A 24233-nucleotide genomic window follows, 5' to 3' on the forward strand; every position below is an offset into this window, starting at 1 on the left:
GTTATTAGATTCTTTAATGTTGGATGTATTATGTGTGCTTTCTAAACCATCAACATTTTTTAAAATGTGTCTGCTTTGCCACCATGCCTACAGATCTCAGAAGCACATGCAAATTATCTGTGGATCCCCAAGACTGCGATCCTTAGACAGTGTTCACACCAGGAACTGAATCAACTCCCAGAGGAGTAGATTCCACCGATCAGCCTAATGCCAGGCAGGCCTGCTAAGAATGTGCTCCTTCGAACCATCAACCACAGAAGACCAAAAGGGCAGCATTTTCCCAAAACACAAGGTTCAGAAGGCAGGAAGGGGCGGGGGATCTGGGTGCATTGACATGGGGAACCCAGGAAGTGGGAAGGTTGCTGGCACGCTGAGGGAACTGTGACTGATGTCCCCAAACGTGGATCCGTTGTTAGGTGGGAAATTAGTCTGCTCTGCCAACTTTCGCACAAGCCACAGTTCCGCTTTGTGTTTGTTGAGTGAATAAATGAACGTGTGCACATGAAAGAAGCCCACTGTTAGTCTGTTGGGCTGAACCAGTGCTTAGAGAATCCAGACATTTCCTTTTCCTTGAACACAGGCCTGGGTGTGCTCCACGCTGGTGTGGTTCGCTGCCACTGAATTGGTCCCTCATGGCACGCCATGCCCAGCAGAAGGAACCACAGCGATGCCTCGTGCCGCACCCCCAGCCGTGTGGGCAGGGACACCCCGTGTGTCGGCCGAGGCTGCCCTTGCAGTCATTGTGTGTGAGTGTGCACGTGTGACTGAGTCTGAGGGAGGACGCTGGGGTCGATAAGACACCACACGGAGAGTCACCCGGAAGGCAGGTTCTAAGTTGTAACTTTTATTTTGAAGGGTTTGTCAAACTCGCCGCATCATGGCGAGAGTTTGCACGATTAATGAGAAGCAGCTTTTTCATGAAATGCTTGGAGGTGAACGAGTTCTCAGCCTGCGAGATCCAACTGTTCCATTGATTTAGAAGGTTTCTCTTAATTAACAGAAGCCAAAAACGGGTGGGGATGGGGTAGGGAAAACATGCTAGAAACCAAAGGAAAAAAAACCATCATGACAGCCACCCAAACGTGGAAGGAAGAAAAAAAAAAGATCGCCACTCCACTTCTGTCTACAACTTTCTGTGTCTCGCTCTTGATTTCGGCCTTCCTGGCGGAAACAGCCTCCTAGACCCCAGTGCCCCTCAGTAGAAGCCTGCATTTCCCCAAGGCAGCTGGGAGAGAAGCCTAGCAGGAGGTGGTAGTGCACCCCCCACCCCCCACGGTCTTTGTTCCCAAACATTTGAACCAACAGCTGAACATGAAAAGAAGCTGTAGTGAAAGGGAAGTGAGGAGCCGGGCTTACCCGAGAGCTGGGATGCTCCTACCTCGGCCCAGGGTCCTTCCCTCAGTTGCTGTCCTGGGTAAGCAAGCCCGTTCGCTGAGGGTCTGGTTAGTGGGTTCGGCAGGGAGTCCCTCGCCACTGGCCCTCTAGTCCCAGAATCATCCTTGACTACATCACATGTCTGTTACTTCCCCTTGCCTACCTCCGGGCCGTACGGGGAAGATCCCCCAGGCCGCCGATACCTTCCAATAAAATTACCGCAAAGTCGGATCGGATGAGTATTAATTTCATACTGAGAAAGAGAGAGATTCTGAAGATGCAATATGTGTTTAAGGCAGAGCCGAGCGGATCAAAATTTCCCCTGGGAAGCCAGCCAGCCAATGGGCACTGCGGCAAAGGGCCAGCAAGAGATGGGGCCGTTAGTGTGGCGAGCAACGGGCGTGGTGAGCACGTTGACAACTCCACGTGTCATGACTTGGGTTACGATTTCCATTTTAGCACCGTTAGTAGAGTCATTTAAATCTATATTAGCACCTTGTCCCCAGGCAGAACCACCAACCATCCAAACATTTTAAACATCGGGGGAAGTAGGCAGAGGAAGGTGAAAGAGAGAATCGGGGTGCTGCGGGAGCAGGCGGGGCCTTAGATGACGAGTTCCTTGTCGATGTCCTCTGCGAATCAAGGGGAGAGACCAGAGTTAAGGATGAAGCCCGGTGTCCAGGAAAACGTGCTTCTCCAGGAGCCTGTGGGCCTCCCCTCTCACGCCCAGGACCAGGGGCCAGACGACCCACCCACGCCCAGGACCAGCGGCCAGATGACTGGCCCAAGGTCACACCAGAAGTTGGTGTCAGAAATCTTGGTTTCCCGGATTCTGGCCTGGCCTGTCTTTCCTGCTGCCAAGTTACCCCTCCTGTTTCCTTTTCTGTGGCTCCCAGTTCCCCCCAAACAGTGCTTGGCGCAAAGTGAACGCTAATACTGGGAGAAGGGAGACAGAGAGACAGTCGGACAGAGGACAGAGAGAGCAGATAGCAGTCAAACAGAGAGAGTAGAGACAGGCCACGAAAAGGACAGACTCACAGACAGAGTAGAGACACAGAGAGGACGGACAGACACCGAGAGAGCACACACATAGGAGAGATCACAGAAGGGAGGCCCAGGCTGGGAGCCCCTGAGCAAGAACCAACGACCTTGGGGGCCCGGAGCCCTTCCTGCCCTCGGACACTCACTCTCCTTGATGCCGAAGCAGCCGGCCCACTCGTCCAGGGCGATGTACTTGTCGTTGTCCAGGTCACAGGCCTCGAAGAAGCGGGTGGTGCAGTGCTCCATGGGGATGAGGGGGGCACGCAGGGGGGCCAGCTCCGTGTGGGACAGGTACCTACAGAGGAGGAAGCGGGGTAGAGGGTGCTTGAGGCAGGCTGAGAAGCCAGGATCCTGGGTCTACCCTTGCTCCGCCTCTCACCGGCCCTCTGTGTGACTCAGAGAACAGCAATGGCCCACTCTGAGCCTCGGTTTCCCCACTCATCAAGTAAAAAGAGTGGGCCATCACTTCTCAGGGCCCTTCCGGGTTCCATGTCCTGTGGGTGGGCTCAAGAGTGAAGGGTTCTTGGTGTATTTGACTGTCCCCCATCGGTTGCGAGAGGCCGAGCAACGTGACGTTAGGAGGGATCCTCAGCGCTCATCCTCCTGGTAGACCTGCTGTGAAGCACTCGTGCCTAGGGCAGGTGCAAAGGCCTAGGACAGGCTGTCCTATAAGGTGCACACACAAAGGCCGTGGGAAGGGCCCCGAATTGGCAGCCAAGGTCAAAGGGAAGGCCACTCCTCTCACGGACCTTTAACTTTCTGTCTATATGGATGCATGGACCTTCTTCCCGATGACCTTGTTCTCCAGAGCCCCACAACTGGCTGTTTCCCAAACGCTCTTCCCTAAGGAGCTCCAGGGAACACCGTGACCCCAATTCTCTCCCTGACCTCCAAACCCACCCCCACCCCCAACTTGGGAGGAACCCATACTGTTTGAACTGGAAGCATGCCCCCACCCCCACCCCTTCTCTTCATTGTACTTCTGGGATAACTAAAACCCCCGAAGGACCAAGGGCTCAGTCAAGGTCACACAGCGGCTATGGGAGCAGACGAGGAGAGCATGGACTCCCTGGTCTGGGGCTGAAGTACTTTCCCAGAGAAGCCTCCCTGGTGGTCCCTCTGGAAACTACCTCCCACCCCAGGCCCTTGACCCGCCTGAGCTCCAGGTGTGCCCCCTTGACTCGGCATTGACTGATTGACTCAGCAGGATCCCAGCTGTGGAGACAGCCTGGGAGAAGAGCAGTTTCCCAAGAGCTCGGGAGACCTCAGCCACCAGGGTGGACAGGCTCCAGGCCCACGGGCTGGATGAAGAGCGGGGGCCCAGCCCCCAGAGAGAGCTGCCCTGCCTCGCCTCGCTCCCCAAGCATGAGAGAAGACTGTCCCTTCTCTCCCTGTGCACCTCAGAGGAGCACAGAGCAAGAGGCCAGAAGGTGACGACAGGGCAGGTCTTTCCAGATGGAGCAAGTCTCCACCTGTAGCTCCCGGGAGCCTTTTTATATCTCCATCCCCTTGTGAGAAGCAGGTGCCCGTGGCCAGATCATCACATGGAGTGTGAGCCGCCTGGGGGCAGGGACCCTGCCTGTCTTGAGGCGTGTTGGCATTTGTTTAGGGGACGCTGAGCTTAGGTCAGTGGTGGGAGAATGATTTGGAACACTGACTGTGACCTGGAACCAATTTGGTGGCGGAGGGCATGGTTACACACCCTGAAGAATTAAATCAGTGTTACTGAATGGGACAGGTAAAGGGCTGCAGTGTGATGTTCTCTCACCAATGATATTTTTGTAAATGCTGGGATCATATAGGCTCTCGGTACGTGTTGGTTCACTAATCAGCTGCCTGAGTATTCTGCAGAGCATGTACCCAGCACCTCGGAACTCATCTGGACGAGGTGTGAGAGCCCTTGAACCCAGGGATTTCCACGTGGACCTGGCCGAGATCATGAATTGTGTAAGAGCCCTCAGAGGTGGTGTTTGGGTTGGGCCTAAGGGCTCAGCCCCTACAGACAGAGACAGACATTCCTTCTAACCAATAGATGCCCAGGCCCCAGCCCTCTCAGAGCAGAGGATGGAATTCCACTTTGACTTTTTTTTACTTCAACGTCTGCCCCTTCCGGCATAGGAGCGAGCATCTGATCATGTTCTCTCAACAAGTCTCCATCCTTTCTCCAGAAGCCTCTTCCCTGGCCCATCCCCCAGATAAACTGCAGACACCGAGCCTGGAAGCAGCAGGGGGTCATATCTCCTCCACCAACCAAACCCGGCCCCTGACTCTGCCCACTCCAGGCCAGGCCAGAGCAAAGGCCTGGGGGTGCTGAGGGCCTGCATCTTACCCATCAATGGGGTGCTGGTCCAGCTGGCCAAACTGCCAGTGCACTGGGAAAATGTACATGTTGTAGTTCTTCTCGAAGTCTCGGGCCAGCAGCTCCACTGGGTGGTCTCCGGCCTCCAGGCGCTTCTCATTCTCATGGATCTTCTTCACCTGTGGGCCCAGAGACCATGCGTGACAAAGGGCCCAGGGGAGACCAGGGCTCACGCCAGTCGGGACCCCTCCCACCTCTGGCAGGGGGTTAGAGCAAGTAGTGATGGCCAAGACCAAGGCCCAAGATGACGAAGGAGGAGGCATCAGAGATTAGCATCAGCATCTCATTCATAGCAATGAGACATGGGTTCTGGGTGGAGCGTACCCTAGAACTTCTCAAAGGGTGCTCCAGAGAGCTGGTGTTGTTGCTAGTCACCACCAAGCGGGCTCCAGGGCACAGGGGACTTTATGTTTAAAAGAATGTAGTGCTGCCCGTACTTGTGGTATTTTCATGATCTTTGACATGCATGTCCCAACCTCCAGGACAATGCCTACTTCTCTGGGATTTGGGCTTATAATAGGGGATCTAGTTTTAGGAACTATGGGTCATAACCAGTTTCAGGGCCAAAAGCAGAGCAGTTCAGGGCAAGGCCAGCCCCCTGGAGGGGCTGGAAAGGGACCACTTACTCGCAGTTTCTGCTTCTCGGTTAGAAGGTTGTTGTCCTCGTCCCGTTCATATAAGGTGACCAGGACGTTCTTGAGCCAGTCACGCATGCGCAGGGGGAATTCGGTCAGCTCAGAGTCCAGGCAGGGGGGAATGTCTAGTTTGAAACAAGAGTGGTCAGCCCAGCCCCTGGTCCTCCCTGTGCAAGGGCCTGTTTGCCTTCTGGAGCAATCTCTCCACCCACTCCTGCCTTCCTTCCTCCTCCAACCACTTCCATCTATGAGCTTAGCAAAGGTACTTCTCTGTACAGCCCATGAAAAAGGAGGGAGTAAGGGGAAGAACACTGGAATGGAAAAGGGTAAAGGAGGAGCTGCCGCTCACTTGACCTTCATCAAACTCTGGGAGGAAATGGTTCCCTCCAGTCAGCTGCCTCCCTGTGGGTTTGGACCACTACCCTCAGGCCCTCCAGCTGGGCAGAAGAGAACATCGGGATGGGAACGCTAGGAGACGGATGACTGGGCAATATGCCAAATGGACAGCAAAGCCACGTGGAGCACTCTTCATTCTCACTGCCCAGCAAGGTCCCCTTCTGCCCCTCCCCTCTTCCTCCAGGCCTTTGCGTTCTCGTTTCATATGCTGGCCCCCCTGATTGAATGGGGTGTGCTTGACAAGAAGAACCTTGTTTCCCACTTCTCTTTTCTGGACCCTGCACACCTGAAGAAGGTGAGTGGCTCTCCCCACAGCCACCTGGTGCTGGAATGTACCAGGTAGACATGTGGATGGAGTCTGAGAAGGGCAGGCATGGCCTGACGTGACAGGAAGGCTGCCAACTGGGAAGAGACACCTAGGCCAGTAAGTGTGCAGCTGGGATCACTAAGTCAAGGCCAGCCAACTCCCCGGGCAGTCCTTCTCCCACTCCAAACCCGACTCCCGGGTGTCTATAAAACCCAAATCAAACTCACTGCCATGGAGTCAGTGACGACTCATAGCGACCCTGTAGGACAGAGTAGAGCTGCCCCTGTGAGCTTCCGAGACTGGAACTCTTTACGGGGGTAGAAAGCCCAGTTTCTCTCCCTGAGAGAGCTTGGTGGTTTTGAACTGCCGACCCCGCGGTTAGTCACCCAACGTGTCACCACTAGCAAAGGTTCCAAAACTCCTCCCTGATCATGCGCATCCACAAGTACCCAGTCCTTCCCCCGAAGAAACCCACAGCTGGGAGGAAGAGCTTGATAGGTAACCACTTCACTTTGTAAATAAGAACCTTGAGGCTCAGGGAAAGGGGCATGTCTGCTCGAGGCCCCACGGAACCAGCATTAGGGCCAGCTGCGAGCACGCTCCCCGGTGGGAGGCTGGCGGGACAGAAAGGGAAGCTCACATTTGCAAGGTCCGATGTAGTCCAGGTGGAGCTTGTGGCCCTTCTTGGTGCCCTCCAGGGTGCACTTTGTGGCAAAGAAGTGGCAGGAAGAGTCGAAGGTCTTGTTGTCATTGCTGCACACCTGGTGGCCAAGCACAGGACACCCCTTCATCACTCCTGAAGCCCTTTGCTGTGCCACCGTCCTCGCCCATGGGAGAGCTGGGGACACGGAGGGCCTAGCAAGGAGGGTGATTAGCACGAGGTCACACAGGGAGGGGAGTTCGGACAAAGCCCCACTCTTTGCGGTCCCTGGACAATCTGTATCCAGCCCATACGGAGCTAGAGGAACACAAAGGCGGAACACAGGTGAAGGGTGAAAGTGGAGAGGCAGTGGGGGGAAACAAGCTGTCAGGCGTGAGCCTGCTCTCCATAAAAAGGCCTGCTTATAGCGCTGCTCGTGGGCTGGCATCTAGGAATTTGGCTGGTAAGCAGGTGGTCCATTGTACCTAACTAGCTTAATAAACAGTGTGGTCTCTGCTGACCACCTCCTTGCCCTCCACCAGTCTGGGAGGTTGGTTGATGCTAGACAGAGGGGCCTCCAGGACCAGTCTCCAGACAAAACTGGGGGTGACACACCTCTAAGGAGCTCCTTTGGACATGCACCCCACTTGCTGCGGTGTTTTCACTGCTTCAGAAAGAGGGTTCTCTCTTGACCCTCCTGGGCAGGAGAACACAAAGAGCCTGGACAGAGATTCCTCCAACCCTCGATGGTTTTTCTCCCCGCGTGGACCCAGCGGTATAGGCTTATTCCGTATCCATTACCATAAATCTTAGCTGTCAGTACAACTTTGCACCGAGGCCCCCAGGTCTGAGTGAGTCTATGACTCTGGGGATGGTGGTGCAGAGACAATGAGGGAGGTGACAGCAGGAGCCTATGTAGAGGAGGGGAGGCTGATGTTAACTATCTTGCAACTTTGTGTGACTGTATCAACTTTGCGGTGTTGATACAAAACAAAGGGAGAATTGATCAGCACACTGGGGAAGGGTGGGAGGGAGGTGGGAAGGGAGTAAGGGAGGAGGGAAGAGTCAATGTTGCTGCTGAACTTTGGAGCCGAAAGGCCTGTTGCACCAGGCCGAGCCTGAGACTGGGAAGGGAGGCTGCGGGAGTCGCGTTGACAGCAGATGTGCTGCTCAGAGCACAGCCCTACAAGCAGGATGGTTGGCCTGGCTGCGAGCTAGGTTGGTAGGAGGAGGCTGCAAAACGCTCGTGGAGAAATGGAATGAATGGATGACATCTGCTCCATGGAATTTTTTACGCGCCCCTCCCCACTGCCCGCCTTGTATTTAATTGATGGATGAAGGGGTAAGTCCCATTGACGGTAAAGTGGACAGGCTGGAGAGGTAATAAAGGAAGAAAAAGTGGTCATCCTTACTGGATTTTTGCTATGTACTCAGTATGATCTGCCAAATCCTCGCAAGGGTCCCATGAGATAAGGATGAGTTTCAGACTTCTTGAAAGATGATAGAGATCAAGACCCAGCTAGGTTCCATAACTTAGCTAGGATCTCACAGCCAGCAAGGGATGAGGGATCGGGGTTGAAGCCCACGCACATTTTTAGACGCGATGCTTTGTGAAGCGGCTCCTACACAGAGCAAACGGGGGCCCTGGGCTGATGCTGGGCATGGGGCTTGGAACCTGACAGTGCTGACCAAATTCTCGCTGCTGCCTGGCATGATGCAGAGCTTAGCCTCTGGCTCACCACACCTTGCTTACTGGGACTAGAGCTGAGCGGGAGATCTGAGGGTAGAGCTGCCTTGTGGAACCACCAAGCCGAGTCTTCTGGGTCGGCAGACACTCTGGTTGAAGAGCCCAAGCTCCCACCTCCTGTCCCTCAGCCTTTACCTTTTCAAACTCGCCGATGGGGGCGGGGCAGCTGGTGGGGTCCTGGCACACGCACATGGGGGTGTTGCTTTCATCCAACTCGCACACCTTGCCGTGTTTGCAGTGGTGGTTCTGGCAGGGGTCTGGTGGTGCAAGGACTCCGAGTTAGCAACCTGAGCAAGACCAATCTTGGGGCAGACAGGGCTGGGCTGCGGTCCCTATCCTGGCCTACAGCTGGGAGTCCTTCTTTGTGATCTGCAGGGGGCTCAGGCCGAGGGGCTCGAGGTTCAGTCTGCGATGCCATCAGACCCTCCTTTTGAGACTAAAGGCGCAGTCTGGGATCCAGACACACCAGGAGCCCTATAGCTGCCTCCACAATGAAAGACAAAACAAGTTGTCGTCAAGTCAGTTCCAATTCATGGCAGCGCCATGGACGTCCGAAAGATGCCGGCTTTCTTCCACGGCAACTCCAAGTGGGCCCAAACCATCTCTCAGGTAGCAGCCTCCGCCACCTGCTCCACCCAGGTGCTGGCCAACCCCAGTGAGGCATCTCTGAGGTCTGGAGTAGAGTTTCTAGAACAACGTTAGGAAGTCAGCTGTGGTCAGAGTGCCGGGGGTGGGCGGGTGAGAGTCAACAAGATAGTCTCAAGAGGCAGAAAGGAAGAGCGGCGGGCCTTGAGGCATACACCGAACAATAGCTCCAGCTGTGTCCGGCAAACACCGGATAAAGTGGGCGTGGACGAGGGAAGGAACTTGACTCAGTGCTCCGCTCGCTCTGAACCCCCAGACCCCCTCGGGATGGGAGCTTGATCTCGCCTTTTCCTCCTGCAGCTCGACTTTGGGCATTGTAATCACCCTTTATTGGCTGCTGCCTCAGCCAGGCGCCAGGTCCAGCTGCACCAACCTACTCATATCCTTCCTCTCAGAACCTTTGCACCATGTTCATGGTTGCAATGCTCAAACCAGTCGTGCTGGAGTCACCTGAGACTCGTGGTGGCCCCACGTGTGCCCGGGGCAGAACTCTGCTCCCTCAGTCTTTCAACAGCCGATGTTTCAGAAGGAGACTGCCAGCCCTTTCCTCTGCTGTTCCTCTGGGTGGACTCAAACCCCAAACTTTCAGTGAGCAGCCAACCAATGAACTATGGACACTGCCCTGGAACTCGGTGTCCTGTTAGCGGGATGGAAGCTGATGTGGAGGGCCTCAAAGAGCTGCCTGAGTCCACTCACAGGGGAAGTGAACAGGCCTAGATTCAAACCTTGGACGTTTTTCCCCAAAACTGCAGGGAGCAGCATGGTGGGCGGGAGGCCCTGGGTCATCTCTCCCTGGGAGGCATGACATGAGCCATGCTAAGTTTCCGGGCCTCACTCCTCGGGGCTGTGTGACAATCGAATAAGCAGAGGAGGGTGCAGCTACTGGCTCTCTCGGGTCTGCTCCCACGTGGGACCCGGCCGGGGTAGAGCCCACTGGGAATCTCAGTGACCAGGTATGACTGGGTGACGTCAGTGCAAGTGTGAAACCCCACTCTGGAGTCTGGGAAAAGAGCTGGGAGAGAGAAGGATTCTCCTGCCAGGGAACGTCCCTTCCTGCCTCTACAGCACGCATGGTCTCCACCATTCCCAGATACCCGGGGACTGAGCACTAGAGAAGACTCCCAACCTTTGCCAAAGCCACTTCCCCTCCAAAGCCTTCTCAGGTCCCCACTGGGCACCTTCTTAGGAAGCAATCCATGTGGATTGGTCTGTAGGCCACTCCCCACACCCTCGGCCTAGGCAGCAGAGGGCCAAAACTAGATGGGCCCCGTCAGGGGAATAAGACCTACTTTCAGCGACCACCTCCTCTTCAGGTTCCTCAACACCGTCATCAAATTCTCCTACTTCCACCTGAACAGGGTTGGCTCCGACAGGCACCTAAGATGGAGAGGGAAGACAGAATGGAATGAGCCCTACCACTACCTAGGACCTAAGAGGTGGTATTAGACAGGCCCGAGGAAAAAATGCCTCATCGGGACCTGCAGGTTCCTACTACAGAAAGGGAAAGGCCAGGTGAGCCAGGTCATAGAACACCCACCAAAACCCAACTCTTTGCCATTGAGTCAATTCCGACTCATAGTGACCCTTTAAAGAGTTTCCAAGAAGACTTTAAATCTTCACAGGAGCAGATAGCTCCATCTTCCTCCTGAGGAGCGGCTGGTGGTCTCGAACCACTGATCTTGTGGTTAGCAGCCCAATGCCTTTCCAGAAGCGCCACCCAGGCTCCTTGTCAGAAAGCACAAATGACAGGGTCTAGAATTTGGATGTCATTTTACAGACCCACTCTCTTTCGTGGGTCTTCTAGGGTGTTAAGGCAAGTGGGGGCCCGACCAGCCCTCCACACCTTCCAGCCACTCCAAAGTGGCTCCTTTATCTGATTCATGCATGGGGCAACTGTCTGTGATCATGGAAGAAGAACTGTGCCACAGCTTAAAACCTTAAAAAGGAAAAGAACACCGCTGCATTCTATGAAATGCACTCGAATTTGGGAAGTCCTCAAGTAGTGTCAGGGCGTGAGGGATGCACGGGATTGGCGTGTGTGCTTGTGTGCCCATGGGAAGTGGAGAGCTGCCTCATCCCACCCATCTGGGTGTCCCAGGCAATGGTGTGGACAGGGAGGGACTAGGGATCTAAGCCTCCCCCACATACCTCGGCCCCCTCAGCCACGGTTTCCTCCACCACCTCTGTCTCATCCGGCAGGGCTTCCTGCTGCTGGAAAGAGAAAATGGGATTCAGAGGTCACGGCCAAGTCCAGCTTTGTCTCTGGGCTCCCACTAGCCCCAAACACCAGTTCTGGAGGAGCCTGGGGAGCAGGCCAAGGGAAGATTGCCAAGACTAGGCCTCAGGTGCCCTGGGTGGAGGAGATGGCACAGGAGAAGCTGAACATGGAGGCTTTGGGACAATGGAGCAGATCTTTCATCTAAGAGATAGCTTGAAGGAGCATTTCCATTTACACTGTGTAGAATTCTTAGAAAGTCTGGACACCCCTGATCAGTACTACTCCCCTCATCTTACAAATGGGAGCACTAAGACCCAAGGTAGGAATGACACTATGAATGTGAACATTTTCTTCCCCACAAGCATGATGATAGTCTTACTATCATTGCTATTCTTATTCAAATAGTGGAAGTGGGCTATTTCCCCTTTGCCACAAAGGGGGCAGGAAGTAGTAAGGTACAATAGTATAGAGATCTGAGGACCCTGGGTAGCAAGGGCTACTTATAAAATTAGTGCTAATCCTACCTACACACACACACACACACACACACACACACTTTTTTTTTTTTGACCAAGACCTACAGGTCTAATCAAGACTACCAGAGACAAGCATCACTCAGACCCCTTTCAGGAAGGCTGCTCATTAATCCTGCCTGCCCTCTATTTCTTTCTCCCTCTTCTAGAAGATGCTGTCTTCCAGGTTCCATTGTGGATCAGACTCCAGGACCTCTGCTTACAGTTCTTTTTTTTTTCTTTTTCTTTGTTTGCTGCTTACAGTTCTTAGAGCGAGTGTCAATCAAGGCTCCCCTCCCTCCCCTGGGCCTCTGCACACTGGCTCTTCTTGTGTTTTTTTAATCGTCTGGGCATTCTCTTCAGTCATGGAAACGGTGGAGTTAACCCACTCAGGTCCCTCCCAGATTCTGGAACTGTCCTTTTCCAGCTCCCCAGGTCTTGAATTCCACAATTCCCATGTCCTAGTAGATTTTCCCCTCGTGTTTTCTCAGATTGAATGTATTGTTTGCAATCAAAAACACTCATTGACTCAGACACGAATCCGTCCATCCATTCCCCTCTCTGTAGCTTGACTCCCTTCTAACATAATCCTACCACCAGTCTCTCAGGTATCTCAGATGACAAAGAGCTTTCTAAATCAGAGCCAAAGAGCCCTAGTCCTAGGAAGTCTGTCTTCACGTTGCACATAGAATCTCTCTCGCCTGGAACCTCCCCCTGATGGACCTCATCCCAATTTCTTCAGAACTCCTGAGACGAAGGGAGGGAAGTATTTTTTTTTAAAGAAACAATGCAACAAATTCAAAATCTGGAAGCCCCTGTCCCCTCTACGCATCTAAGGCCGGCAAGGTCAGAAGTCCAGGAGCTGACGGTAAAAGCTAAACCCAAGAAGATGCCATGCTGGCAGGTACTCACCGGTGCTGCTAAGGCCCTTCCGGCCAGGCAGAGGAGGAAGAAAATCCAGGCCCTCATGGTGCTGAACCCTGCGGGGTCACAGAGAGGAGAGCGCCATGAGTGGGAGCCGCCGGGGGCCTTGGGCACAGAACGGAGTATTCTTTAACACCGGGGCATGACGCTGCTGCTTCGGTCAGTCCCTTTTCAACGCTGAACAGTGCGGTGCTGAGATGTCTAGCGCCTCGTTCACACTCCTCTCTCCCCGGTTTACAAAGAGACCGGGCCCTGACGCCACACCTCCAAAGAAATGGTGGTAGATGCTGATGGGAGCCCCCGAGTCTGTGCCAACCAGATGCAACCCCCCACCCCGTAGCACAGAACGAGCACTGCCCAGCACTGGGCCATCCGGCCCAATCCCCGCCTTCGTCCTCACCAACATACGGTGCTGAACCCACGGCTGCAGGCAGTGTCGGTCCAGCTCACTGCCCCCGCCTGTCCCCTGACCTCCTGCTCCACCAAGCCTGCTGTCCGCTAGGGACACCTCCTGACAGCCAGGTCAAAGCACGTAAAACGAAGGAAACTGTATGCAGCCGGAATTCTGAAACGCCATTTTGTTTCCTTTGGGCTCGTTTTTATAGTTTCCTTCTATTTACAGCAGATGTACACGGATTTGTTTCCATCTATGGCAATGACACAAAGTCTCCTTTTCCCACAGACTCCTTGGCGTTTTTTAGAGGGTGATTCGGTGAAGACAGCAGGCTGGTGAGTGGAGTCTCAGCAATGCCAAAGCAGACCATTTCAAGGGCCCTGCAAGGGCCTGATGATCGGGGATTCTTGCTTCCCTCCCCCCCCCCACCCAAGCGCGCCCCATCTCTTCCCCCCACGTCCCTTCCACCGCTCGCCCTGCAGTAGGAGAAGTTCATCAGCAGAAAGCCTCTGGCCGATTGAAGACAATAAGATCTCCGTTGGGAAACAAGGAACAATGGTCTTGGAGTGTGGCCAGTGGAAACCTGGGGGAGCCAGGGTTTGCTCTGTTCTACCCACAAAGGACATGTCTCTGCACCATCTAGGGACATTTGTTCCCCTTTCCCAGTGAAAGAGTATCAACTGAGATTCAGGAAACCCTCCAAGCCTGGTCACTGCTCCGGGAGTCCTGGAGGCACTGGGGCTAAGGGCTGGGCTGCAACTGGAAGGTCAATGGCTCAAACCAACCCGCAGAAACCCCATCCAAGCGGGTTGCTCAGAGTCCCAGTGTGCTCCTCGGGGGTGGGTCTGGTCACTGCTGAGACACCTCCTCTGGGTGTGACCCTCTAGACCCCAACAAAACAGTCTCAGAACTGTAAGGGACCTTGGGACCGAATCTCCTCTCATGGCTCAGTAGCAAAAAGCCAGCCCTCCCACTGTATTCAAAGTTGGGAAGAGCTAATACCTTGTCTAACTAAATGGACTTCACTTCCAAAGAAATGCCCTCTTATAACTGCTCTGAGTTGGCTTCTCTCGAACTTCTGGGCTACCATGATGTCCTAGCCACACAGAACAAGCCTCCCTTCTCCTTTCAGCCATCTCCAGAGGTGAGACTCGGTGACCTTAGGTCCCCTTCTGAGGCCCCTAAAGCACCCTTAAGGTGGCAGACACAAGCTCGTCTGTGTGCACACCATCACCTCTGGCCTTGCCCTCGCCGCCTGGATTGTGTGTGGTAGTGGGTGTCGGAAACGAACACAGTAAGAGCAGACTACATAACTGTTCATTGGGGGGCGGGTGTGTGTATGTGTGTATTCGCGTGCTAAAATAGACTCAAAAGCCCATTCCCTTTTCCATGTAGTCTGTATGAAATGAGACAAGAACTTGAGAACCTTCCAGAAGAGTCCAGCCATCCCTTTCCAGGCAATTTCTGGAAAGTTCCTTCTCCTCACACAGTTAAATACTTATTCCCAGGTTTAGAGGTGGAAAAATCTCCCTGCCTGCTGTCTCATTTGGAAAATTCAAGCTAAACAGCCCCGGCTTGTGGCTTTGGATGCACGGAGCAGGAGGGAAAGCGTCAATGAAGCACTTGTCTGAGAGGGTTGATGTCGATGGGCCAACATGGGACTGCCGGCTAGGGCAAGATGAAGTCATCCCGGGTGACCGCTCAGGGAAGACACGTCACTGGAGAATCAACCCGCTGAGGCTGGAATTGCAATAGACGCTGTGTCAGAGAGCCAGGAGGACCAACACTCCCTGAGTCTTTGCCGTTTCCTGAGTAACGAAACCAGCACCCACTTTGTGGGGCCTCCCACATGTCCTTCTCACTACACGGGAGTCCTCTCTGCCACTCCGCCCTCGGAGACGCGGTCGGAAGGGAACCACTGTTTTCAGCCTTGCTATCCGACCGAGCGGAGCGCGCTGGAGAGGGGACTGGTCAGAGAGGAGTGAGGTCAGCACTGACCACTTATCCTCTGTCCTCCCTTTGGGCACGATGGAAATGTGTTCCAGTCTCTTTGTAATTTTCTGCTGTCTTTTCAACGACGGGTTTTCGGTTTTGTTTCACTATCGTTGCCGGTGTCTTTTTTTGCATGTGTGTTTTTCTTTACGTGAGAACCAGCATAGGCAAGTCTATAGAAATGGAAACTGGATCAGTAGTCTCTTGGGGTTACAGCAGAGGAGGCTGGGGGAGATGGGAGCCATATAAGTGAGCACCAGAGAGAAGAACACGTTTTAGAATGGATTGTGGTGGTGACTGCACGAGTCTTTTTAGTATGTTTAAGCCATTGAATTGTATGATAGGTGAGTTGTATGTCCTTAAACCTGTTAAAATTAAAAATAACTAAAATGTATTAAAGGAATTGTTTAACGCCCATAGTGTTTCACATGCATACTCTCTTGGAGTCCCTGGGGGCATAAACAGTTAGGTACTCAGCAACTAACAAAATGTTGGCAGTTCAAATCTACCCAGAGGTCCACTGGAAGACAGGTCAGGTGAGCTCCTCCCAAAAGATCAGAGCCACTGAAACCCCCTGGGGACAGCCCTACAGTGGGCTGCATGGAATTGGACTCAAATTGGCTTGGTTTGGAAGCTTCTAACAGCATAAGAGGACAGACAGACAGGTCTGAAAGCGATCTTAGTCCCGCTTCCTTGTGACGGTGCTGAGACTGAGAGGGAGGACGCAAGTGCCAGAAGTCTCTCAACATCCCCATTCCATGTTGACGTGCCTCCCTTCTCATGAAGCAGGAATGAGCCTAAGCGGGATTCTGCTCAGAGTCTGGGTGACGGTGGGGGGCCAAGGCAGGCAGAGTGTGTTAAGAACAGACCATGATCAAGCAGTATTTTCCAAATGTGGGGTTCTGCTGAGTGCTGGCGCTGTGCTCCCCATTCCTGGATACAGTCCCTTCCCGACACTCTGATGGAAGGGAAGGGGAGGTGCGGGTTGATAGCTACATGCTCAGCCACAATCTCGGCACACCCTCTCCCAGGTTCTCTGCGTGCCACCAGGCAAAGGGACCAAAGGGGTCCGTCCATCCCACGATGAGAGCGGTGGGCAGCAGGAACCCCAGTCTCATCAGCTCTGCACACTGTCTTTGGCAATCAAGTCCAGGACTCATGCACCCACAGGAATTGAAACCCATTCTATCTAAGTGAGCAGGTCCCCCGACCCCACTGTCAGAACTGTATTAAGTGAAACCTCCCTGTTTGGGAGAGATGCATGTACGTACCCTTTTCAAACTATTTCATAATCCAGCATGCCATGTGAAGCTCAAGCGCGTCATTCTGCCCTTCAGCACAGGTGGGAAGACGGCGGCTCAGAGAGGAAAGGCATCTGCCCAGCCCCAGGGAGTGAGTGGCAAGGCCAGGGTGAGGACCCGGCAGCCCCAGTCAACCTATGTTGGTGTTCTCCACCATGGCACGCTGTTTCCCTTGGTGGCCACTATCTCCCAGGGGGGCACCTGAATGGCACTCAGTTGGGCTGTGGAGCGGCCAAGATGCTGGGGGAGAAAAGAGTCCAGGCCAGCAGGGCAGGAGGTGTATTTCCCTTGGCTCGGTGGCTCCCAGATGCAGACAGCCCCCCGCCTCCGCTCCCCCGCCCCCCCTCCTGTTCCGTACATCCAGTCCCTTCCTCCTGCTTTTATTTTCTCTGGAGACTGCTAAAAACCCAGCCTTGGCTGCCAACGGGACCTGAAGCAAAGGTCAGTTCTCTCTTTTTAGAAAGACTCTGGCCATGGAAAAGTACGTCTAGCCCCTCAGCCCCCTCCTGTAAAGCTTGAAGGGGGTCCTTAGGACTCTCAAAGGGCCCTGAACAGTCTCAGTATGTCAGAACCAGGAGGAAATTACAGAACCAGAGAATTTTAGTTCGTGGGTCTCAGGATCATCAAAGCAGAATCTGAATCGCAATCTTCACATCTTGAGCAGAAATTGCAGAACTCGGGAGCCAGGAAGCTCAATAGAACAGTCTGAGCTGACAGAAACCAACAAGCCACACCACACGCGGTGAGCAGGCACTGAAAACGTGCTGGTGCATATGAAGACCCGAATTTAACATTTTACTTCCACGTGGCTACTGGCTACCACATCCAATGGAGCAGTTACTAATTTTTACAGCGGCCATGTGTGTAGCAGAAAGCTAAGTTAGAGGGTGGGCACTGGAGCCAAAATGTGCAGGTTCAAACCCCGGTTCTACCACTTAGCAATTGTCTGGAAGAGAGCACCTTCAAAGAAAAGATCCCAGACTTTTTCCCACTGAAAGAACCTCAGCTTTCTGCCATAGATAGGCCTTTGGAGAAAGGGCTGAAACAAAGAAGACACATTGGCCTTCTTGATCCAGGAGACACGGTGATGAAGGCTGGGCCCCAGCTGGCCACTAGTTGGGCTGATGACGCAAGCCGAGTGCCTCCCTCCCACCATTTGGCTCACAGACAAAGGTTTCTCAAAACAAACAGGAGCTCCCAGTAAACAAGCACAACAAGAGGAAAACAAGTGCAGAGGGAACCAAGGAGTCCATGAGCCAGTCCCAGCAGGAGCCCAGATTTGGAAGGAGGTGTGGGCTGAGCCCAGCTAGAGGTGGCCCTGCCCCACTGGCATGGCCACACTGATGCTCCTGCTCGTATCTCTTATCTGGGGGGGGGGGGGGAGCAGGGGGAGTGTAACCTCATGACACAGAAGTCAGGAGTTCTGAGATCAAGTCTTAGCAGCATGACACCCGGCCAACTGCACACATCTGGGGAACTCTCTTCTACTCCCTGGGGTTATCCAACTCTCATCTTGCTTTTCAATGTAAGGGTTGTTTTAGATCCGTGGTGTTCAAATGTACATAAACCATAGGCTCTGATCTGTCATAAACCTGTTAAGAACCCCAACATTTGAAAGAGCTAAAAGCCCTTGTGCATTTGTTAAAACATGTGAGGGTGTTGTTATAAATCCAATACCTTAGTTCAAAGAAAAAGCAACTAAAAGTAGAGCTGAGATGTTTGCCGGGGGCCCTACATACCCTGATACCACCCCGGAGACTCCCGGGAAGATCCCTAGGTTCTCCAAGGACACAGTTTAGAGATGTGTTGGAAAGGTGCAGCCTACAGCTCCTTGCAGCTCTGGCCTTGAGTTATGTTTAAGGGCTCACCTCTCCCATTCTAACCCCTTGGCTGTCCTGCACCCACTTTTAGTATTTCTTGTCGAAAAGGAAGAAGCTAATGGAAACTTTTAAGGCATGGGTGACCTCACAGGCAACTCAGAGGTGGGTCTAGAGTTTGAAGCTGGGATCTGCCTGCCTGACCGAGGCTCCATGAAGTCATCCAAGATGCCACGTTTCACAATGGCTAGGCGAGGCTCTGGGTGGAGCACAGGATCTCCTCCTCGGCTCCCTCTAGGGGCCACTGCTGGAACAGGGTGACCACAAATAGGGGATGCGAAAGCACATCAAAGCGTCCAGGCTGTCACATCTGGAAAGGTCAAAGAGATGCCAACGACAGCAAATACGTGGCACATATGCCTCTACTTGGCCTTCCTGTGCCTGTGACAGACATTAATAATCAGCCATATGACCTTTTCCCCCAGAGCTCTGGGCGGTCACCTCCAAATGGATCGGTGTTGGCATGCCATGTGAAACCGTTTTGCCACGTGTCTCTTCTTCTACAGATAACGATGCTGCGGCTCAGAGAGGGAAAATAACTCACTCAAGGCCAACAAGTTAGTATCTGAGCCTAACGTCCAGATGTTCACCCATTTTAAGAAATCTGGTCAGTTGGAGCCATACATCATATCTAACATGAACTAAGACCCAGCAGCCCACAAATAAGAGAACACAGCTCTGGAGACGGTAGGTGGCTCCATCCATATTTTCCCAACAGACGTGGCTTGCTGGGCTAGGGCAGAACAAATTTCCTGTCTAAGACATTTCCTGCTGCGGCGGGGGGGGGGGGGGGGGTCTGCTTTTCTAAGTACTTCTGCCCAGTCTCCACTTGCTGGCCCTGGTCCTGCTCCGTCCAGATAGGCCCGTGGAAGAGAGGGAAAGCTGAGGCCTGGGCTGTGTGCTACAGAGAAAACAGTAGCTTCATTGGCTGAAAACCCAGCTCTGGCCTTTCCTTTCCCTTGTAAGGTGAGAGTAGGGAGGCAGTCAGCAGAACGCAAATAAGCAGTCATCTACTAGCCAGATAAGGAGGCCTGGTGGTGCTGTGGGTTAAGCGTTGGGCTGCTAACAGCAGGCTCAAGGGAGCTAGGTGAGACTGTCTGCTCCAGTAAAGACGTACAGTCTCAGAAACCCAGACTGGCAGCTCTACTCTGTCCTACTGGGTCACTGTGAGTCAGAAAACACTCAGTGGCAGTGGGTGCACATCTGTGTGAGACTACAATTTGCCTTTGCACTTAGAATCTTCTCTGCCTAGCCAGCAGACGTTGCTGGGCTGCTGTGGACTGTGTGGACACCGGACCTGGCATCTGTTGGCCCAGTATCTGAAGGTCAGCATTTGCATTTGCCTCCAGGCTGTGCAACTGGAATTTGCCCGTGTCTGTAGATCAAGGCCTGGCTGGAGGAGAGGCACATGTGGAGGGCTTTCTGGGTGTGCTGAGATGCACCTATTTTTAGCTGTGCTGGTGGGCACCTGCTGGTAAAATCAATGTTTACACTTTGTATGCCTGTGGGTTTATATCTGTCCCTGTTTTTTCCTGTTTTCTCGAAATTACCTCAAAGGCAAACCCGCCACCATTTACCTCCGATTTCTCCATTCTTGCCTCCACCATCCTTTCCTATTTATAGTTTGTTTACAACGAGAAAAGCTGCTTTGTAAACAGCAAGCCCCCCTCACAGCGCGGACGGCGACCTCGGCCAATGGTAAAGACTTCAATCTGGGCTCGTCGGCTACTCAGTACAAGGCTGGGGGGAGGGGGCGGTCCAACCCACCCCTTGCTCCTCGGGAGAAAGATGAAAGTGTTTGCTCCTGTAGAGGTAAAGTCTCAGAAACCCTTTACCACGTCACTTTGCGTTCCAGTTGACTCGATGGCCGTGGGCTTGGGTTTGGTGATGCCCCTAAGATCCCAAAGCCCCTCCTGTTTCTTTGTCAACAGCGGGGTTAGGGAAAGGGATTAAACCACAGGCCAGCGATGGCTTCCACTAATGTAGCGCCCCGGATGTAGGTTTGCAGAAATTCAGAGCTGGAAGCGTGCCTGGAGTCCAGCTCACTGAGAGCCTTCATTTCACAGGTTAAGAAACTGTGGTTCAGAAGAATGGTTGTCCGCGCCATTCCCACAGGGAGTGAGAGCTCCTCTGGCTGGCACCTTTGGCCAATGCACTTTCCACGCTGGCAGGCATGAATGGCACTCTTGAGAAATGCACTAAAACAGTGGTTACTCAACCTCCCTAATGCCATCAGCCTTTAATATGGTTCTGCATGTTGCGGTGACCCCCCCCCAACCATAAAATTATTTTTGTTGGTACTTCATAACTGTAATTTGTTACAGTTATATTTTCCAATGATCTCAGATGACCCTTAAAGGGTCGTTTGACCCCCAAAGGGGTCAAGAGCCACAGGTTGAGAACCGCTGCACTAGAAGGTCCCTAAGTCAAGCTGAACTTAAGCAATAGTATTTCCTTAAATTTGCCTGCCTGTCAGCTCTTTGGAAGGATCCTGGTGGCACTGTCGGCTAGGCATTGGGCTGCTGACTTTAAGGTCAGTGCTTCAAATCCATCAGCTACTCCTTGGGAAAAAGATGAGGCTGTCTGCTCCCTGAAAGATTTAAGATCTCGATACCAAGGGCTTAAGTAGAAAGAAATTGTTTTGGAAATGTTGATGGAAATGTGTACAAGTGTGCTTAACACTATTGAATGATGGATTGTTACAAGATTTGTAAGAGCCCCAACCCCCAATAAAATGATTTTAAAAATAAAAATTAAAAATAGATAAATTATGGAGATCTTTAAAAAGAGATTTAAGATCTCAGAAACCCTACATAGGGTCGCTGTAAGAATCCACTTGAGGGCAGCAGGCTTGGTCAGCACTTTGAGGAAGTCTACGTTTTATCAAACTGGCGGTCATGGAGTCGATGCCGACTCGCGGAGACCTTAGGGACAGGGTAGAACTGCCCCTGTGAGTTTCTGAGTCTAACTCTTTAAGGGAGTAGAAAGCTTCATCGATCTCCCATGAAGTGACTAGTGTTTTCAATCTGCCGACCTATCCATTTGCAGTCCAATATGTAAGCCACTTCAACCTCCAAATGATGGATCTACCAGGGAAAAAAGCTGGACGCGACGTCACCAAAGACTTGGGTGTCCTAAGTTATCTGTCCCAAACAGGTGTTTACAGCACCTTGCTGGAGCTGACAAAATGCCTCCCTGCGAGAATCGCTGCCAGCTGCATGGTCAGCAGTTCGAAGACACCAGCAAATGTGTGAGAGAAAGACTGGGCTTTCTACCCCGGGAGTGGCTATGGGCCCACATAGCCATGGCAGGGAGTTTGGACCTCATGATCCCGTTCCATCCATAGAACCACTCACAGCTGGCTGCTTTCGTTGCTTTTTAACCTACAAGGAATTGAGGCTCAGAAAAGAGAAGCAATTAGTTCAAGACTGAATGGCACTTTCTTGCAGAAGCTGGAAATAAAGCCCAGGCCTCAGAGCCTCTGTCTGGGTGCTAAGCACTGCCCGTGGCAGCCCTGGGGTCCGAAGGGCAGAAAAGCAGTGCCTAGACTTTGCTGTTGCCCTTTATTTGGGGGCAGAGTGGAGTGGGGGCCACACTAAGACTGAGGCTGATGTTCGCAGTGTTCCCAATCCTCCCCCCCACTCCCAATCCCAGCAGGCAGAGACCCTGGAGGGGGGGGGAAGGTTGCCATAACAACCGGCATTCCTCTCTGCTGAGTGGAGCTGGAGAAGAGCCTTTCGGGTGGGTGGGACTTGGAGAAAGTTTCAAAAGTTGACTCCTTCTCTCCATCCACTCCCTCCTCCCCTCCCCCTGGCTCCAGGCTTTGTCGTCGTGGCAGCTGGTGGCTGGGAGTTACAGCTCACCACCACCACCACCCCCTGCATTTCAGAAGTGTCCATCTTTCTACAAACCCCTCTCGGCCATGCCCACTGCCCATTTAGGGGGGTAGTACATCCCTTTAAGGGTGTTTTTGGTTGAAAGCTGTTCTCTCTCTCTCTCTCTATCTATCTTTAACACCACACACACACACACACACACACACACACACGACTGTGCACACAGTGTGAAGGGGCTTGTTGATGACGCAAAGCTCAGTGGAAGGCCCATCTGTGGCTTCCAGTTGAAGCGTCCACCTGTGAACCTCTCTGAGGTCGCTGGGCTCCGAGGGCCCACCAAGGAGTCCGGCCGTCTTACTTTACAGATACTGTGCACAGGAGACACGTACCAAAGTCCCACATCAAATGGTGTCTGAAACCCAGAATCCTGCCCAAGCTCCGACTGCTTCTTACTTTATCACTGTCACGACGGGTGTGAATGGACAGAACTAACTGTGGGTGGAGACTTTCTGCGTGGCCAGGGTGGTGGCCCTCCGCCCCCTCTCGGACCTGCCCCTCCTTCCTCCTGGGTGTCCTTCAGAACACTGGGAAGGCCACTATTCAACTGGACAATGGAGTTGGTAGGGGCTGAAGGAAGGAACAGGCTTTGTCCCAAGTCCTAGTGGGCTGGACGCCAGGGGGCCCTGTGGAGGGTTTGCACTTTTCAATTTCACAACTGGGAAGTGCAAGACATTGCCCTGACAGCGCTTCCGCCTAGCCTCACCTAGCCTCCTCCTTTTAGGACAAGCTTCTCCTCATACCCTGTCCCTCACACAGCACGGAGAGCGGGGTTCTGCGGGGTTCGCGTGGGACCTGATGGCTGACTTCTCCAGACCGCAGTCAACTGGGGAGTACCTGTGTCTGTCTGTCGCAGCGTGGAGCTCAGCATAGGCCTAACTGTCTAAAGGTGGCACCTGGCTGCCTCTGTCAGGTGGGGGTGGGGGGGAGGGAGGGAGGAGCGTCTGGGAGGGGGCAGGGGGCGACAAACAGGAGCCTTCCCGGAGGTGCTGATTCAAAGGGGGCTCCCCTTCTGCCTTTCAGAAATCAGTCTATCAGTAGCCTGCCCGTGCCTTTGGGAAAACACAGAGCCCCAGACCATGAACCAAGTCTGGGAAGTGTCTTCTGGAAGATGGGGTAGGACGTCCTTCAGCGGCTGGCAGCCAGTCCCGTGGCCCCACCCGCTTCCAGCAGCTGCAGTCGGATCAGATTCCCAGGACCCGAGGAGGCTGCCGCATTTGCAAAGGGAAAGAGCAAGGAGGGCGGAGTGGTGGGGTGGTGGTGGGAGGGGGCGGGCGGGGGCCGCAGAACAAACTCACTGCTGCAGCCAGTCTAATACAAACCTCCCTGGGAGACCAAGTACCCCAATACCGCCACTCTGCCTCCGGAAAAGCCACGGGCAGCCGGGCGGCAGGTCGGGTACCCTGTCCGAACCCGGAGAAGTGGTGGAGCCCCGGGAGATGCTGGTTGCCCAGTCTCTGACCTCCAAGCACAGCCGCCCTGCCTTGCTTACAGCGGGGCAGGGCAATGGGGAGGGTGGAAGGGACTACAGAAGAAGGCAGGACAGGGTCTTGCTTACCTGGCAGGCAGGCAGGCAGGCAGGCAGGCGGTGGCAGCAGGCAGCGGGTGGCAAGCTCTCCAGACAGTCTGCAGCTCTGCAGGAATGTGGAGGAGTTTAGAGGCAGGCAACAGGAAACCACTCAGAGCTCTGGGCTGGGTCTATCTTCCCGTGGCCCCTCCTCTCCTCTGTCTCCTCCTCCTCTCCCCTCTCCCCTCTCCCTGCCGCCAAAGCTGTCTCTGTCTTTCATTTCTTCCCACTCTCCCCCGCCCCCTCTGCTGTGGGCTGTCCTGACCAGACTCCCCAACCCCACCTCCCTCATCTGTTCTGGGGCTGCTGCCTAAACACACTCTTGGAATGCCAGCGCTGGTACGATTGTAGGAATCCTCTAGAACAGCCTCCTCCTTGTTTAGAGGGGGAACTGAGGCCCAGAGAGAGCGG

At 53.6% G+C, this 24233-nt stretch overlaps 1 protein-coding gene across 2 annotated transcripts; it reads right to left on the minus strand.

The window, feature by feature from the left end:
• Window positions 1–823: 823 nt before the first annotated feature.
• SPARC (secreted protein acidic and cysteine rich) lies at window positions 824–23945 on the minus strand. Of its 2 annotated transcripts, none has more exons than XM_075541849.1 (10): window positions 23814–23945; window positions 12787–12854; window positions 11293–11352; window positions 10434–10521; window positions 8635–8756; window positions 6753–6873; window positions 5401–5534; window positions 4745–4893; window positions 2562–2710; window positions 824–2006 (listed from the first exon to the last, which is right to left on the minus strand). In XM_075541849.1, the coding sequence occupies exons 2-10, from the start codon at window positions 12841–12843 to the stop codon at window positions 1978–1980; spliced, it is 909 nt and encodes a 302-aa protein (XP_075397964.1). In that variant the 5' UTR covers window positions 12844–12854; window positions 23814–23945; the 3' UTR covers window positions 824–1977. The 2 variants fall into 2 exon arrangements, with proteins under 2 accessions (XP_075397964.1, XP_075397963.1); XM_075541848.1 differs by having other exon boundaries at window positions 11293–11355; window positions 23814–23943.
• Window positions 23946–24233: the final 288 nt, after the last annotated feature.

Source organism: Tenrec ecaudatus, chromosome 2 (genome assembly GCF_050624435.1).
Source record: "Tenrec ecaudatus isolate mTenEca1 chromosome 2, mTenEca1.hap1, whole genome shotgun sequence".
Classification (NCBI taxonomy): Eukaryota; Metazoa; Chordata; class Mammalia; order Afrosoricida; family Tenrecidae; genus Tenrec; species Tenrec ecaudatus.